The sequence below is a fragment of the Anolis sagrei genome, chromosome 6, assembly GCF_037176765.1.
Source record: "Anolis sagrei isolate rAnoSag1 chromosome 6, rAnoSag1.mat, whole genome shotgun sequence".
NCBI classification, from domain to species: Eukaryota; Metazoa; Chordata; class Lepidosauria; order Squamata; family Dactyloidae; genus Anolis; species Anolis sagrei.
The window spans coordinates 112,409,151-112,427,246 of record NC_090026.1 but is presented as its reverse complement, the minus strand read 5'-3'; the positions used below and the strand labels follow the sequence as shown (position 1 = coordinate 112,427,246).

Below are 18,096 nucleotides of genomic sequence, written 5' to 3'. Positions count from 1 at the left end.
ACATAAAACAAACTATAAATATACAAAAACACTAAAATAAATTATCTCCACTTTAAAATCAATTGTTTTAAACCATCTCATCTCATATTAGGAAGAACTTCCTGACCGTATGAACTGTTCGGCAGTGGGACTCTGTGCCTCGGAGTGTTGCGGAAGCTCCTTCCTTGGAAACTTTTAAACAGAAGATGAATGGCCATCTGTCAGGGATACTTTGACTGTGCTTCTCTGGCAGGGGATGTCCCATGCAGTCTCTTCCAACTCTTATTATTATTTTTTATTCTACAACCAGTAGCTGAGCATAGTGGCCATATACTAAAATTAAGGGGGGAGGCAGGGTTTGTGCAATACAGCTGCAAGGACAGGGCTGATAGAAAAGTGCAGAAGCCAGATGATATGTTTTGACTAGAAAGCCCAAGTCAATTCATGTAGTCAACTACAACTACAGGGGCAGGGACAATGGTAGAGTGCAGTAGCCAGATATTAAGTTATGGCTAGAAGGGCCAAAATTATCTAGTGAACAGGTTACTCAGAAGCACATTGGAATATACACGTCCCCCCCCCCCCCAGTTTAAGCAGCTAAAGGGGAAAAGGAAGGGACCTGAAGCTGTTAGGAATTGTAGGAGTTGGAGTCCAAAACACCTTGGGGGCCGAAGTTTGCCCAGGCCTGTTTGAGCAATCCTTTGCCGCAGAGCGATATAAGGGAGCATCCTATGGTTCTAGAAAAATAATAGGAATTGTTGAAGTTGGGAGTCCAAAACACCTGGAGGGAAGGCCAAGGTTGGCCCAGGCCTGTTGTAAAGGATGCTCAACTTGGAACAGTCCTTAGGCGCGGAGCGATATAAAGGAGTATCCTATGCTCCTAAAATAACAATATAATAATAATTTTTGGATTTAAAATGGGGGAAAAAAGCAGGATTCTATCTTAGAAGTTTCAAAAGTGAGAAGTGTGTTAACCAGGCCTGGGCCAACTTCGGCCCTTCTTCCAGATTCAGACAGGCTATATACTCAGTGTTAAGGCACTACAACAGGCATGTGTAAACATCGGCCCTCTAGGTGTTTTGGACTCCAACTCTCACAATTCCAAACAGCTTCAGGCCCTTCCCCCCACCCCAGCCTCTTATTTTAGAACAGGCCTGAGCAAACTTGGGACCTCCAGCTGTTTTGGACTTCAGTCCCCACCATTCCTAACAGCCTCGGGCCCCGTTCTTTTCCCCCTCAGTTGCTTATGCGGCTCTAGAAGAATATTATATATTCTATATAATATTATAGCAGGCATGGGCAAACTTGAGCCCGCCAGGTGTTTTGGACTTCAACTCCCAACCATTCCTGACAGCCTCAGGCCTCTTCTTTTGGACTTCAATTCCCACCATTCCTAACAGCTTTGGACTTCAACTCCCACCATTCCTAACAGCCTCAGGCCTCTTCTTTTGGACTTCAACTTCCACCATTCCTAACAGCCTCAGGCCTCTTCTTTTGGACTTCAATTCCCACCATTCCTAACAGCTTTGGACTTCAACTCCCACCATTCCTAACAGCTTTGGACTTCAACTCCCACCATTCCTATCAGCCTCAGGCCCCTTCCTTTTGGACTTCAACTTCCACCATTCCTAACAGCCTCAACCCCATTCTTTTGGACTTCAACTCCAACCATTCCTAACAGCTTTGGACTTCAATTCTCACCATTCCTGACAGCCTCAGGCCCCTTCCTTTTGGACTTCCAACTCCCACCATTCCTAACAGCTTTGGACTTCAACTCCCACCATTCCTAACAGCCTTAGGCCCCTTCTTTTGGACTTCAACTCCCACCATTCCTAACAGCTTTGGACTTCAACTCCCACCATTCCTAACAGCTTTGGACTTCAACTCCCACCATTCCTAACAGCTTTGGACTTCAACTCCCACCATTCCTATCAGCCTCAGGCCCCTTCCTTTTGGACTTCAACTTCCACCATTCCTAACAGCCTCAACCCCATTCTTTTGGACTTCAACTCCAACCATTCCTAACAGCTTTGGACTTCAATTCTCACCATTCCTGACAGCCTCAGGCCCCTTCCTTTTGGACTTCCAACTCCCACCATTCCTAACAGCTTTGGACTTCAACTCCCACCATTCCTAACAGCCTTAGGCCCCTTCTTTTGGACTTCAATTCCCACCATTCCTAACAGCTTTGGACTTCAACACCCACCATTCCCAACAGCCTCAGGCCCCTTCCTTTTCCCAAAGGAGGGGCCTGAGGCTGTTAGAAATGGTGGGAGTTGGAGTCCAAAACACTTGGAGGGCCCAAGTTTACCCAGGCCTGTTCTAAAATAAGAGACGGGGGGGGGGGAGGAAGGAGTATAGCCGGTCTGAATCTGGAAAGAGGGCGGAAGTTGGCTTAAGCGGCTTTGGAAGAATATTTGACAGGGTCTATAGCAGGCATGGGCGAACTTGAGCCCTCCAGGTGTTTTGGACTCCAACTCCCACCATTCCTAACAGCCTCAGGCCCTTTCCTTTCCCCCCTCAGCTGCTTTACCTAGACCTGTTCTAAAATAAGAGGCTTAAGCGGCTGAGAGGGGAAAGGAAAGGGCCTGAGGCTGTTAGGAATGGTGGGAGTTGGAGTCCAAAACACCTGGAGGGCCCAAGTTTACCTAGGCCTGTTCTAAAATAGGAGGCTGAGGGGGAAAGGGGGGGGCCTGAGGTTGTCAGGAATGGTGGGAGTTGGAGTCCAAAACACCTGGAGGGCCCAAGTTTGCCCAGGCCTGCTGTAGTGCCTTAACCCTGAGTATATAGCTGGTCTGAATCTGGAAAGAGGGCCGAAGTTGGCTCAGGCCTGGTGTCCAAACACAAGGTTCCCCCGTCAATTCTATAGAATGGCTTGATGTCACAGAGGACGAAATAACCGTCGGGTTTTTCAAAAATCTTCTGGGCGAGAGGTCAAAAAAAGAGGGGGGGGGGACCCCTTCCAAAGTGTGTTTGTGAGGCGGTGCGAAGCATCGCGCCTGTTTCTTTCCAAGCTCTCTCTCTCTCTCCCTCCCGCCAGCCTGCCGCTCGTGCCCGCGCGGTCTCCTGTTGCGCGCGCCCCCTCCTGTCGGCGCCGTGCGCGCGCCCCTTTGCGCGATGCAGTGTGGGAATGGCTGTGGCGCTGGGGTTGGCTGGAAGAGGCGGCCAGTCGAGGAGGTTTAATGTCCGCCATGTTGGCCGCGGCGCGCTGAGCGGAGCCGGAGCGGCGAGGAGGCGGAGGAGGGCGGCGGCGGCGGAGGAGGAGGCGGCGGAGGAGAGGAGCACTCGGCGTCGCCCGGGCCGGGCTCTCCGCGCGGAGCAGCAGCGCCGCCTCCAGCCCCCCTCCCCCGCCCGCCTCCTCCTCCTCCTCCTCCTCCGCCGCCGCCATCATCATCATCCCTGCCGCCGACTAGCATGAGCAAACTGTCGTTCCGGGCCCGGGCGCTGGACGCGTCTAAGCCGCTGCCCGTCTTCCGCTGCGAGGACTTGCCCGACCTGGCCGAGTATGCCTCCATCAACCGGGCCGTGCCGCAGATGCCCACGGGCATGGAGAAGGAAGAGGAGTCGGTACGTGAGAGAGAAAGGAAAAAAACCCCTCCCGCCGCCATCGCCGCCTCTGCGCAGGCACAAAATGGCCGCCATTCCCCCCCTCCCGCCGCCCTCGCCCTCTCGAGCCCTCTCCCTCTGCCTTGAGGAGGAGGAGGAGGAAGGGAGCGGGGAGACAGCGAGCCAGCCGGGCCCCTCCGCGCGCCCTCGGGGTCGCCCTCCCGGCCTCGCTCGCTCTCGGCCCCCCGAAAGGCACAAAGGGCGTCACGTGACGCGACGGGCGGGCGGCCGCCATTTTGTGGAGGCGCTCGTTGGAAGGGCTGGGCCTGGGAGAGGGAAGGCAGGCAACGCTAGGTGGCGCCTGCGCCTCGCGCTCCCAGCTGGGGAGAAAGGAAGTCCAGGCTGGCCATGTGGTGTTGCTGCTGCTGCTGCGCGCGCCCCGCGTGTTCTCCTCTCTTCCCAGGCTCGCACTCCAGGAGTGGTCCCCTCACTTTTGGGCCTCCAGGTGGTTTGGGACTTCCAACTCCCAGAAATCCCAGCCACCTCAACAGCTTTTATTTCACTCGTATCAAACACATTTCAAAAAATTAGTATATACTAATTTTTGCATAGTATATACTAATGAATATATAAACACTAAACAATTCAAATAAACAAATGCAGCAAAACACTATGAAGATACTAAAAGACTCTCCAGGTGTTTTGGACTTCAACTTTCACTGTTCCTGGCTCTTTGGAATTGTGAGAGTTGAAGTCCAAAACATCTGGAGGGCCAAAGTTTATGAGGTAGACATAAAACATACCTTGTATAGCAGGGTTTCTCAACCTGCGGGTCGGGACCCCTGGAGGGGTCGTGAGGGGGTGTCAGAGGGGTCACCAAAGGCCATCAGAAAACACAGTATTTTCTGTTGGTCATAAGGGTTCTTTATGGGAAGTTTGCCCCAATTCTATTGTTGGTAGGGTTCAGAATGCTCTTTGATTGTAGGTGAACTATAAATCCCAGCAACAACAACTCCCAAATATCAGGGTCTGGTTCCTCCAAACTCCACCAGTGTTCACATTTGGGCATATTGAGTATTTGTGCCAAGTTTGGTTCAGAGCCTTAATTGTTTGAGTCTACAGTTCTCTCTGGATGTAGATGAACTACAACTCCAAAACTCAAGGTCAATGCCCACCAAAAGCTTCCAATATTTTCTGTTGGTCATGGGAGTTCTGTGTGCCAAGTTTGGTTTGATTAGATCATTGATGGAGGTTAGAATGCTCTTTGATTGTAGGTGAACTATAAATCCCAGCAACGACAACTCCCAAATGTCAGGGTCTTTTTACCCCAAACTCCACCAGTGTTCACATTTGGGCACATTGAGTATTTGTGCCAAATTTGGTCCATTGAATTAAAATATGTCCTGCAAATCAGATATTTACATGACGATTAATAACAGTAGCAAAATTACAGTTAGGAAGTAGTAAAAAAAATTATGGTTTGGGGTCACCACAACATGAGGAACTCCATTAAGGGGTCGTGGCATTAGGAAGGTTGAGAAACCCTGTTGTATAGTATATACTAATTAATATATAAACACTAAACAATTCAAATGAACAAATGCAGCAAAACACTAAAACACCCTCCAGGTGTTTTGGACGTCAACTCTCACAGTTCCTGGCTCTTTGGAATTGTGAGAGTTGAAGTCCAAACTATCTGGAGGGCCGAAGTTTATGACATAAAACATACCTACTTATTATTATTATTTATTGTTCTTATACCCCGCTACCATCTCCCGCAGGACTCGGTGCGGCTTACAAGAGGCCTAGCCCCACAACATCACAAAACAACCACAACAAAACAATGAAGATTTGGAGTGTCTACTGGGGTGCAGGAACTAATAATAATAGGGTTGCTGTGAGTTTTCCGAGCTGTATGGCCATGTTCCAGAAGCATTCTCGCCTGACGTTTCACCCACATCTATGACAGCTATCCTCAAAGGTTGTGAGGTATATTGGAAACTAGACAAGGTACTTCACAACCTCTGAGGCTGCCTGCCATAGATGTGGGCGAAATATAAGGAGAGAATGCTTCTGAACATGGCCAAACAGCTCGGAAAACTCACAGCAACCCAGTGATTCTGGCCATGAAAGTTTGTGTTTATAGACTCTCTGGGTCGGCTTGCTAGAATAGACAGGCCTACTCTGAGTTGATGGTTTTGACCTTTAAACCCTACATGGTTTGGATCCAGGTTACCCGCCCACACACTTTGGTCTTCTGGGGGGTGTCTTAAGACTTGTGTCTTAAATTCTGACAGCTGATCCAGGTGTCAGAGCTCTATGGGCAGGTCGTTCCACAGCCTTGTGGCGTTCGATGAAAAGGTTGTCTGGGTGGTGGCTGCCACTCCACTCGGGTTCTGGCTGGTTGGAGCAGACACCCCCCAGAAGACCAAAGTGTGTGGGTGGGTAACCTGGACCCAAACTATGTAAGGTTTTAAAGGTCAAAACCATCAACTTGTTCTTTGCCCAGAAACTAATTGGAGTGACTTTAGGATAGGTGTAATATGCTCACTCCTAGATCTTCCTGTAACCAAACTAAGGACTAATTTGGGACAGTTTTCCAAGGAGCTCGCCTTGCATTAGTTGCACCGGTCTCGTGATGCAATTTAGCACTCTTGAGCTTTCAATGTAGACATAAACATACATAGAATCACAGAATCATAAATTGGAAGAGACCACATGGGCCATCTAGTTCAACCCTCTCCCATGCATGAAAAGCGCAAAGCCCCCCCCCCCCCCAACATATGGCCATCCAGCCACTGTTAAAAGCATCCAAGGATGGAGCTCCCACTCTAAAGCAGAGGATTCCACTGTTGTACAGTTTTTACCTATACCTGTTCATTCACATTATTTGAAGTTTATAATGCATTGCAAGAACCAAAGTTGTATTGCTGAGCTTCCCAGGGAGAGTCAGGTTTCATAACATAGCTTAAGGCACTTGAGCAGTCAATGCAGACACAAACATACCTGCTTACTCACATTATTTAGATTGGTACTTTATACTGCGGGCAAAGCTTCATGGAACAGGATGCTATCACCTAAACACTGTTCTACTACCAGGTTCAGTATCCCTTCTCCAAAATACCTGGCATCTGAAGTGTTTGGGTTTTGAAGTTTTTCGGATATTGGAGTACATGTATTTGCAGTCAATTTTAAACTTTGAATCCTTAAATTTACTTTTTATTAGTATTAATGTTTTAATCTGTTGTTTTTAATATATTGATTTTTGTGGTTCTTAGTACTCTGTTATTATTAGTAGTACATAATGAGATATCAGGGAGATGGGACTCTAGTCTAAATGCAGAATTCATTTGCACATAGCCTTGAAGTAATTTTATACGTAATATATGCTAAATAATTTGTGCACGAAACAAAGTTAGTGTACATTGAACAGAAAGTGAATGTGTCACTCTGAGCCCACCATAGGCACAGTTTTGGATTCTGGAGTATTTTTAATTATTATTATTGCTGAATTCCAGATAAGGGATGTACATGCTGTTTGCGATCCTTCTGTCCAGATCATACTGGACAGATAATACTGTTTTAACTGCTGGACAAGGAGATCCTCTTGTCACACTGTGTAGTGTTAGTTACAGGATACAATAGTTAAAAATAAAAGTATGTCCAAACTATTTAATGTTTTTGTTTTCTCTGAAAGTTGTTATGCATTAAAACTTTACAAAGTTCAGCTATGGCTTGAACATGTTAAAGTAAGATCTGCATTAGAAATCACTTCAAGAATTTTCTGTAGTTAATACACTAAACGAGGATTTCAAAGCAGGGGATGTTTTTGTGTGTTACTGTCTGATGTGACAGGTCCTCTCAGTTTTGCCTCTTGTTAAACCATTGTTAACTTCCTATACACTTCTTAACATGGAGATTAAGTTTAGAGTCTAAACTACAGCCAATCCTTTCTGTCTAAGAAGGATGTCTGTTCAATGTGTCTGAACAGTATACTTTTGAGTTTTTAAGTATAGCCCATGCAGTGTGCAGGGAGAGGGCACCTCTAATAGTTCACTTAAATGACAGCTTCTGAAGAGATGTACAAATGTTCCTGAACTGTGACAGTTTAAAGTTCTTGAATTGCAGACATGTGGATTGAAGTGCATGGATGCACCTGGGTATGGTTGCTAATACTTTACAATCTAGTTCAGGGGTCCACAAACTTTTTAAACTGAGGACCAGGTTACAGTCCCTTAAACTATTGGTGGGCTGGATTATAATTTGAAAAAACATGAATGAATTCTTATGCACACTGCACATATCTTATTTGTAGTGCAAAAAACACTTAAAACAATACACTAATTAAAATGAAGAACAGTTTTAACAAATATCAACTTATTAGTATTTCAGTGGGAAGTGTGGGTCTGCTTTTGGCTGACGAGATAGGATTACTGTTGTTGTGTGCTTTCAAGTCATTTCAGACTTAGGTTGACCCTGAGTGAGGGCCGGTTAAATGACCACAGAGGGCCGTATCCGGCCCCCGGGCCTTAGTTTGAGGACCCCTGATCTAGTTGGTATCATGTAAAGATTTGATGAATGAATAGTTTGTGGATTTAACTTCAAAATGCTTTCATTAAATATTGTTTTCCAGAGAAAATTCATAGGATTTTTATGCAATATAGTTGTTTACTGACATAATACAACATCTTAGGAATGGCCTTTTAAGATTACTTTGTGTCCCATTCATTTCAGTAATATTTGGTTTTTGTGAAATAAATGCTAACAAAATGAAAATTCTATTCAAATTGCGAGTGTTGGTATGGCCCGACACACAGAGATGCCAGCATGTTGATGGTAGTCTTGGGGCATCAGTCCTGATTTTGGAAGAAGAAGTGATACTTATTTCTGACAAAAATGGCATGAAATCAAATCTAATTGAAAAGAAGTAGTAGGAGCCACTGAGTTTAGGAGAACCTACTTCTGTTTGAACAGTGTAAGATTGTAGCCTAAATTTACAAGATGAGCAGAATCATAGCATAATAGAGTTGGAGGAGACCACATGAGCCATATAGTCCAACCCCCTGCCATGCAGAAAAAGCACAATCAAAGTATCCCTGATAGATGACCATCCAGATTCTATTTAAAGGCTTCCAAGGAAGGAGCTTCCACCACACTCTGAGACAGAGAGTACCACTGTTAAATAGCTCATACAGTCAGGAAGTTCTTCCTAATGTTCAGGTGGAATCTCCTTTCCTGTCATTTGAACCCATTGCTCCGAGTCCTAGTTTCAAGGGCAGCAGAAAACAAGCCTGCACCCTCTTCCTTATGGCACCCTTTCACATATTTATACATGGCTATCATGTCTCCCCTCAACATTTTCTTATGCAGGCTAAACATACCCAGTTCTTTGAGACACTCATCATAGGACATGGTCTCCAGACCTTTGATTATTTTAGTCACCCTTCTCTGCACACCTTCCAGCTTGTCAATATGTCTTTTAAACTGTGGTTCCCAGAATTGTACACAGTATTCCAAGTGAGACCTGACCAAAGCAGAATATAAAGGCACTATGATCTAGACTAGTCCTTTGATCTAGACTAGTGGTTCTCAACCTGTGGGTCCCCAGGTGTTTTGGCCTACATCTCCCAGAAATCTCAGCCAATTTACCAGCTGTTAGGATTTCTGGGAGTTGTAGGCCAAAAACATCTGGGGACCCCAGGTTGAGAACTACTGATCTAGACACTATACTCCTTTTGATGCAGTCCAAAATCCCGTTGGCTTTTTAAGCTGCTGCACCACACTGTTGGCTCATGTTCAACTTTTTTGTTTATGAAGACTCCCAAGACTTTTTCACATGGACTGCTGTCGAGCCAGGCATCACCTATACTATATCTTTGCATTTCATTTTTTCTGCCTAAGTGTAGTATCCATCGGTGAGCACTCTTTGGGTTCGATCCCTTAATCAATTACAGATCCATCTAATAGTAATATTGCCTAGCATTGATTTCAGGCTGACTAGACAGTAATTGTTTGGGCCCTCTTTTTTTCCCTTCTTGAAGATAGGGACAACATTTGCCCTCCTTCAGCCTGCTGGGACTTCTGTTCTCCAAGAATTCTCAAAGATTATTGTCAGTGGTTCCAAAATTACTTCTAGTTCAATCAATACTCTTGGATGTTTTTCATCTGGCCCTGGAGACTTGAATTCATTTAGAGTAGTCAGGTATTCCTGGACTGCTACTTCACTTATTCTGGGTTGCATTTCTCCTATTACCTTGCCCTCTCCTTATTGCTCAGGTTGAACACTAGTCTCCTTTTAGGAGAAGATTGAGGCAAAGAAGATGTTGAGCAACTCTGCCTTTTCCCTATCCCCTTTTAGCATTTTACAACTTGCTCCACACAGAAGCCCTATCATTTTCTTTTTCTTCCTTTTTCTACTGACATAATCAAAGAACCCCTTTTATTGGGTTTAATCTCTGGCAAGTCTGAGTTCATTTTGTTATTTAGACTTACAAGCCTTTTCTCTACATATGTTGATTATTTGTTTAAATTCCTCTGGTGATTTTCCCCCTTTTCCATCTCTTGTGCATATCTCTTTTAAATCTTAGCTCATTTAAAAGTTCTTTGGACATCCATTCTGGTTGTTTTACACTTTTTCTATTTTTCTCCTTCAGTATCTCACTTTTAAGAAACTCCCATCTATCATGAATTCCCTTCTCTTTTAGTATTCTTGTCCATGGTATCTCATTCAGTATTTCCTTAATGTAAGCTCTCCTAAAGTCTAGAATGGGTGTTTGACTTCTCTTAGCTTCTCCCTTTCTTTGTATCACTAACTCTAGAGCACACAGTCGCTCCCACCTAAGGGTTCCACTACTTCCACTCCATTGACCAGATCCTTAGTGTTCGTTAGGATCAAATCCAGAATCACTGATCCTCTTGTTTCCTCTTCTACCTTCTGGACAATAAAATTGTTTGCAAGGCAAGTGAGGAATTTGTTGAACTTTGTACTCTTGGCAAAGTTTGTTTTCCAACAAATATCAGAGTAGTCCCCCATTAATACTTTATCTCTTTCTGCATGTTTGGTCATCTGGTCAAGGAAGGGTCCACCTAGTTCTTCCGCTTAGCTTGGAGATCTGTAGAGGAGACTGAATATCTGTGTGCAGTGATACTATTTATTTAACTGACATGTGCTAACCAAAACAAAATAAAGATGAATGTAAAGTAAGAGGGGCAGACATTCTTGGGTTGTCTCTCCCATAATATCTTACCACTGGCATGTTGACTAGGATTGATAGGAGTTGCAGTTGCAACAAAATTTGAAAGGTCTTAAAATCTCAAAACATTTTTCTGCAGCTCTGAGCTGTTCATGCAGAATTGCTCAAGTGGAATTGTTATGAGTAAGGAATGGATCATAGCGACTGCACAGATACTTGAAGAATATGGAATCTACTGCTCAATCAGATTAGTGTAATCCAAATAAGGAAAGATGCTTTGGTTGAAAATAAAAAAAATAGTAATTAGTATAGAGCTACAGCATTATAGAAGCAAAACTGCAGATTATTCATATAGTAGCATTTTTGGAATGACATTGAACATGCAAGTTCTAGTGCAGTATTTATATAGAATAGTGGTTCTCAGACTGTGCTCCCTCAGATGTTTTGGATTTCAACTCCTACAATTCCTAACAGCTTGTAAAATGGCCGGGATTTTTGGAAGCTGAGGTCCAAAACATCTGAAGGAGCATAGTTTGAGAAACACCAATATAAAACAGACTAACCTCTTTCTTCTCCCATGGCATTTTTCTCTTTTGGCTATTATAGTTTAATGGGCTAACAACCCCAAACCTGATCAAATAGGTACAAATAGGAAGCATCAAGGACTGAAAACTGAGGCATCACTATTGTGCACTCCTGTCATTGTGCTCTACTGTGTGTCTGAAACCTGATTAAGCCATCTTCTCTCACTGTCCACTGTGTGCCTTCAGGGGAACATTTTCAAAACTGACACCTTAACAGTTGTATTTACACATAATGATGTACTTATTGTTACTTACTGTGTATAAATACAGTTCTGATACATTCAGCTTGATCAGTCATTCCTCCATACGAATGGATAAAACTAACCAGGAAATAATAGCTTCTTGTGACATCTGAACAAAGTGTACCGATTTATTGTTTACTCCAGTGTGAACCAGAATCAGTGTTTGTAGCTAGGAAATTAACTTTTTGGGAGCAAATATTGCTTGTTCATATTAAGTTTAGGTTTATGCTTCATTGTTTTATATAAACTTAGTCTTGATGTCTCAAGTATAGTGGGCCCAATTCTGCGAGCTCATTCAATGTGGTTTCATTTATACACGAAGAGCTTTGAATAACATAGAATTGCTCTGGAGGATCTAGAAATGGTGAGAATTGAAGTCCAAAGTGCCGGAGGGCTTAAATTTGCTCATACCTGATCTAGATAATGTTTAGAGACGTGTTCTTTCTAGGTGGAAGTTCCACCAAATGTTAACCATAGAATAACACTGGAGGCCTAGAGCAAACAGTTCTCCTGGTATTGTCTAGGTCCTCCAGAATTATTTTATGCTGTGCTTCATTATTCAATTCAGATAAGGAAAATAAGGCTCCATAGTACAGAAATATTGTCTTCTGTGAAGGAAATTGATCCCTTGTGTAATATACAAACCCACTAGACTAGAAGCATAGTTTTCCTGAGTTCTATGTCTTTAGACTTTTGGGGAGGGGGAGCTTTTGTAGCAGTCATAAGAAATGTGTGGTTGTACAGATGTTGTTAACTACAAGTCCCATCATGCATGAATATTGGATGTATTGTTTAGGAATTATAGGAATTGCAGCAGGATAAAACATGAAGGCCCACACATTCCTTTTCCCTATTTATAGACTTAGCTGCCATTAGCATTTTGTATGCTTCAATATTTTCATCAGGTAGGCAAGTGGCTGGATTTTAAGATGCCTTTTTTGTTTAATTTACAAGTTTAGAGGCTTGGTGGTTTCTACAATCGTTACTTTTGGTAGACCTGTTCCTAACAAATTGATAGATAATATCATTATTTGAGGAAGACATCTGATTTGAAGTGGATACTTCAGTTTTGCTTTTAAGTATTCTACACTGCCATATAAAATCCAGATTATCTGCTTTGAACTGGATTATATGGCAGTGTAGACTCATATGATCAAAGCAGATAATGTGGATTATCTTTTGATAGTCTGGATTATATAGCAGTGTAAAATACATATTCCAAATCCATGATAATATGGTTCAAAGTTCAGTTTCTCCTATAATCATTTTAAAATAGGCTTATCTTTAAATTAACCATGTATTCATTTTCCCAAATAAAATATTTGTATCTTAAAATTAACAGGATTGATACCAAAGAACGAATGAGGTGTAGTCTGAAAGTTCAAACGCTTATGTTAATTTTACGGACTATCGGGCCATGTTCTAGAGGCATTTCTCCTGACGTTTCGCCTGCATCTATGGCAAGCATCCTCACCTCACTACCTCTGAGGATGCTTGCCATAGATGCAGGCGAAATGTCAGGAGAAATGCCTCTAGAACATGGCCCTATAGCCCGAAAAACCCACAAGAACCTAGTGATTCCAGCCATGAAAGCCTTCGACAATACATCTAACTATACTATTTACCATCTAGCTAAATTCTTTGAGATGTTGTGTTATTGTTGTGTGGTGCATGTAGCAATGAACTTTTGGAGTTCTGAAAAAGAGGACTGTAATATCATAGTTATATTTGTTTCTGTCCCAGTCCTTTTTGTACTTCATTGGAAATAAATCCCACTTGAATTTATATTGCATTTACTCCCATATAACAAAAGCAAGGCATTGGGGCTCTGTGATCCATTTATCATTCCTCAATGTATATGTTGTTTTTGTTTTTCTTATCATTACTGCTTTTCTTGAGTTCCTTTCCAGTTCTGCATTTGGTCTAGACAGCTATGTAAACATTAACACTGGAATCTGGTAATCAGGATTTCCCATGCTGAGTTGTCCCAACTTGAACCAAGTCACTAATTAGCACTTGATTTTTAGGGAAGACATTTCCCCTATTAAGTTTGATAGTGTTCCTAGCTACTATTTTTAGAAAATACTGATAAAATTGGTAAGCTTTTTGAAGTTATTAAGGAAATCATTTTCTGCGTAATTCAGTCAGTGATACTGATGACAACAATTATTAAGGCCAATCCATCAGTAACTTACCACAGCTCTTAAGACTCATGCTTTGTTCATACAGTTGGTGTCCTTCACAGTTTGGGAGACGATGTTCCAGAGCAGTCTGATGAGTTTCTGTAATAGGACATTTTAAGGATAAAATTTGAATGTTTGGTCTGTGAATTTAATTGAAGTGTAGTATGCTTTATTAACTTTTTTTTTGTTGCATATATCAGCAGCAGTTATCAGAGCTGGTGAAATCTGTGAACATGCAAATAGGAGAGAAATTATTTCCCCCTCTGATACTTGAGAGGATTCCTTGTGCTTTACACATTTTTCAGAGCACCCTCGCTTTGGATTTCACACTATGTACTTATATTGTTTTCAGGAGCTACTATTTTGGATTAATAATCTGCAAATGATCTCTGTGATATGCTCTGACATCTAATTTTAATATGTGAATGTTGTAGAGGTCAGTATGTAAAGCATTGGTTGCATGTTAATTTCTCTTATTCCAGATAATTATATCCTGTTTTACAAGGTTGCTTAATATTCCAAATTTCATTTTTCAGTGGTATCAGTTGGCCCTACACACTTAAGGGCCAACTGTCTTTTTAAAGGGCTGTCTCCCTATTAGAGCCTGTTTGAGCTCTAAAATCTTTTGGAAATACCCTTTGCTTTGTCCCAATTCCTTTTCAGATATGTTTGACAACGAGGGGGATAAGATTCTTGGTAGCTGCTTCCAGAATTTGGAATTTCTTGTTTAAGGAGCCTAGGTGTGCATCTGCATTGCAGAATTATTACAGTTTGATACCACTTGAACTGCCGTGGCCCAATGTTACAAAATCATGGGAGCTCTAGTTTGGTGAGGAACCAGTACTGTTTGAGGGCCCGTCCACATAGCCATATAATCCAGAATAGCAAGGCAGTAAATCCCACAATATCTGTTTTGAACTGGGTTATCTGAGTCCACAGTGCCATATATTCCGATTCAATGCAGATAATGTGGGATTTTATTTAGGTATGGGGAGGGGCCCTGAGAAAGAAGGCAATAGACCTTCTTTAATTCTATTCTGTCCCTTACTTTTATATTACCTACGATTATCAATATGTCCTGTTTTGATGGGTGATCAGTTTCCTCCTAGATTCCAGGACAAAGTCTTTTTATTTCTTCTCCCTCTGTAATTGGATTATGTTTATATTTATGGGGGAAGGGGTGAACTCTTATTGATATAATTCATTCAGACATTCTACTAGATCTTTTGGACTGTTTTTGCCCCTCAATATTAATGCCACTCAATTTTTCTTGGTTTCTCATTTCCTATGTAAAACATTGTAATTATCTGACTCAGAATATCTCAATCCTGTCCATTTTAGCTCATTCACTCCAAGTGTTTCAATGTTTTTATTTTCCCTTTCATGTTTTACAATATCTAGCGTACTCTGATTCATTCTTCTCACATTCCATTGTGAAACTCCACACTTTCACTTCAGAGATGAATTAATATACTTATCTATATGAGCCATGGGGTTGAAGATGCTTCAACAGAATACTCTGCATTTGTGCAAGTTGAAGTAGAAAAAATATAGAATAACTTATTCTGTAATCAAAATCTGGTTGTATTATTTTATGGAGAAACTGGGTGATTGCTTACAAAGTGTTCAAACACATCAGTTTCAGTTTCTTTTAAGAATGTAATATTTTATTGGCATCAGGTGACCATCTGCTCACTAGCGCGAAGATTTAGTCTGACATAATAAAACTTACTCCCAACAATAAAAATGAGTTCGGTTTAGAAATTAACGCATTACACACACAACTATGATAGTAAATAAACTAATTTAAGTTCCTATCTAACAGGGGTTTAGATTCACTATACTTTATATTTAGCATATACAGCTGTACTTCTACATAAGTAAATTACATCTTATAAGCATATGAAATGTTGGGATATCTTTTCATGTTTGGGGCAAGGTTGGAAGGCTAGGAGTTGTCCTTGATCCTGCATGAGATCTTGGAAGGCTAAAGCTCCCCAGCACCAGATCCTTTGTTTTTGGTGCCTGTTTTTAAATCGACCACAGATACCCCTCCCCATGACAAAAATACCCCCCACATTTCCAAGAGCACTGCTTAAACTGTGAGTTCTGGCCCCAAATGGGGTTCGCTTAGATTAATTTTGGGAGTCCCGAAAAATTTGGCAATAATAAAAGTTTTCTAGACATCACCTAAGTGGCTGTTTGGATATTTATATGAATTTGTTGTGCAGTGTTTACAGTAAACTTTGCAGAAGATGTTTCAGCTGTACTTCATAAGGAAAATCAGCCAGTTTAACAAGTCTTGCAAATGCAGATTTGTTATCACTAATTTTTTAGGTATGTATTTTATATACCTGCTGTTGTGTAAAATTAGGCCAAAGGGGGTTGTTAGTGGAAAGGTTTAAAAATCCCTACCCTAGAGTTTGTTTGGTTTCAAAAAAATGATTCCCGAAGGGACCTGGATCGCACTTGTGTTCAACTTAGTTTAGAGAGAACTTTACTGAACTGTCTTGATGAATTGCAATGTCAACAGTGATAGGCTATTTAAAAGTGAGTGTTTAAAGAAACTCATATTAAATTCAAATCTTGAAAAATGAGTAAATTGTGGCCAGTGAATTGCATAAGGCAGGGGTCTTCAAACTTTTAAAATAAAGGGCCGGTTCATGGTCCCTCAGGCTGTTGGGGGGCTGGATTATAGTTTGAAAAAAAAACATGAACTAATTACTGTGTATACTTCACATATTTTATTTGTAGTGCAAAAAAAAAAAAGTCCATGAAAGAACAATACAGTATTTAAAATGAAGAACAATTTTAACCAACATAAACTTACCACTTTTTCAGTTGGGAAGTGTGGGCCTCCTTTTGGCATTGTTGTTGTGTGCCTTCACATTTAGGATGACCCTAAGTCTAAAGTTTAGGGCAGGGGCTGAGTAAATTACCTCGGAGGGCTACATCTGGCCCATTGGCCTAAGTTTGGGGACCCCTAATGTAAGGCATCTACTACTGGTTTTGTGGCTTCCCAGAATATCCTCACAATCTTCTCTATTTGAAAAAAAACTTTATAGCTTCCCTGAAAGGGTGGGTGGGTGTGCTGTTGATAAATACACTGAATTTTTAGACATGCAGGTAATACCCTGATGGTGCTTCTGATTTGTAATGTATTGGCTTGCTTCTTTTTCCTTGTATTTCTTTCTTTTTTTTTTTGGAAATAAATTTTTATTTGATATATAGAAGAAAAAATATAATTTCCAAGTAAAGTGTTTTGAAGGAAAGTAGGAATACAAGCAGATAGGGGTAAAGAAAAAAAGATAAAATAGGAGAAAAAAATTGGAAAAATGAGAAAAAAAATAAAATCACCAGTAGCCTCTTTCATTGGATATTTTACAGAAAGGGAAAGAAATATTAGTGATATGTTCAAGAAAACATTGCAGACACCTTTGTTTGACCGTTAACCTTTGTTGTATTGTGTTCCAATCATTTTCCAACTTCTAGAAACCCTGGGGCTTTGCAAGATTTGGTCAGAGAGGGTTGCCTTTAAATCTCTTTGGGGGCTGAGAGAATGTGATTCGCCCTAGTCACCTAATGGGTTTCCATGGCCCAGTGGTGAATCAAACTGTTTTCCATAGTCCAATTGCTCACACCACTACTCCACTGCTGGATCACTGCTCATAGCTAATAAGTTTGAGTTCGCTGGATTTCTGGCTTGCTGTGTTTGACCAAACCTACTATATATGTCCCGTACCTACTTTGTATAATTTACATACATCGGCCATAATATAGATGCTTAAAAATAATGTTTATATTGGCGACAATATTGAAGCTTTTCTGATGTAAAAAGTTATCCTAACTCTTAGATTTCTGCATTTTGAAGTTAAGAGATATGGGACGAGTTTGAGGCATGCCAAAAAATGTGATGCCTATTTATGAATTGTAACAATATAGACCCCTTCTTTGGCCATTGTTAGTTACTATTTTTGTGTAGATATGCTGCTTATTTTTAGCATTTTGGTGTGCAGGTCAATGAACTTTCAGATCGTATTGTGAACAGAAGGAAGGATGGAAAAGTCTGTAAATACAAGTTAAGTGTCCCTTATCTGAAAATAGTGAGACCAGAAATGTTCCATATTTTGGCTTTTGGAATACTTGCGCGCATGTGTGTGTGTTATGGTTATGCTTAAGTACAGGTTGGCTGACTTGATTCTCAATTAAAGTCATCATGACAATCATGAAGACTTGGCAAGAGAGTGCATTATACTTAATTTACATAAGCAGCATTTATTTCAGTGGGGTAAATAATGTCATGATAGAAACTTTACTGCAATACAAATTATTCTTGGACAATCTCTGTAATAGTTAATGTAATTAATTA

At 41.5% G+C, this 18,096-nt stretch overlaps 1 protein-coding gene across 4 annotated transcripts in view; it reads left to right on the top strand.

Moving 5' to 3' along the window:
- Window positions 1-18,096, top strand: part of EPC1 (enhancer of polycomb homolog 1) — an 81,181-nt gene that overhangs the window by 30,597 nt on the left and 32,488 nt on the right. The window contains exon 1 of one of the 4 annotated variants that reach the window (XM_060782506.2): window positions 3,077-3,546. The exons of 1 other annotated variant lie outside the window; for it this stretch is intronic. In XM_060782506.2, the coding sequence (XP_060638489.1) occupies window positions 3,394-3,546 (153 nt within the window). In that variant the 5' untranslated portion in view covers window positions 3,077-3,393. Of the gene's footprint in view, window positions 1-3,076; window positions 3,547-18,096 lie in introns of those variants that run through there. 2 more of the 4 variants (XM_060782507.2, XM_060782503.2) reach the window with 2 other exon arrangements.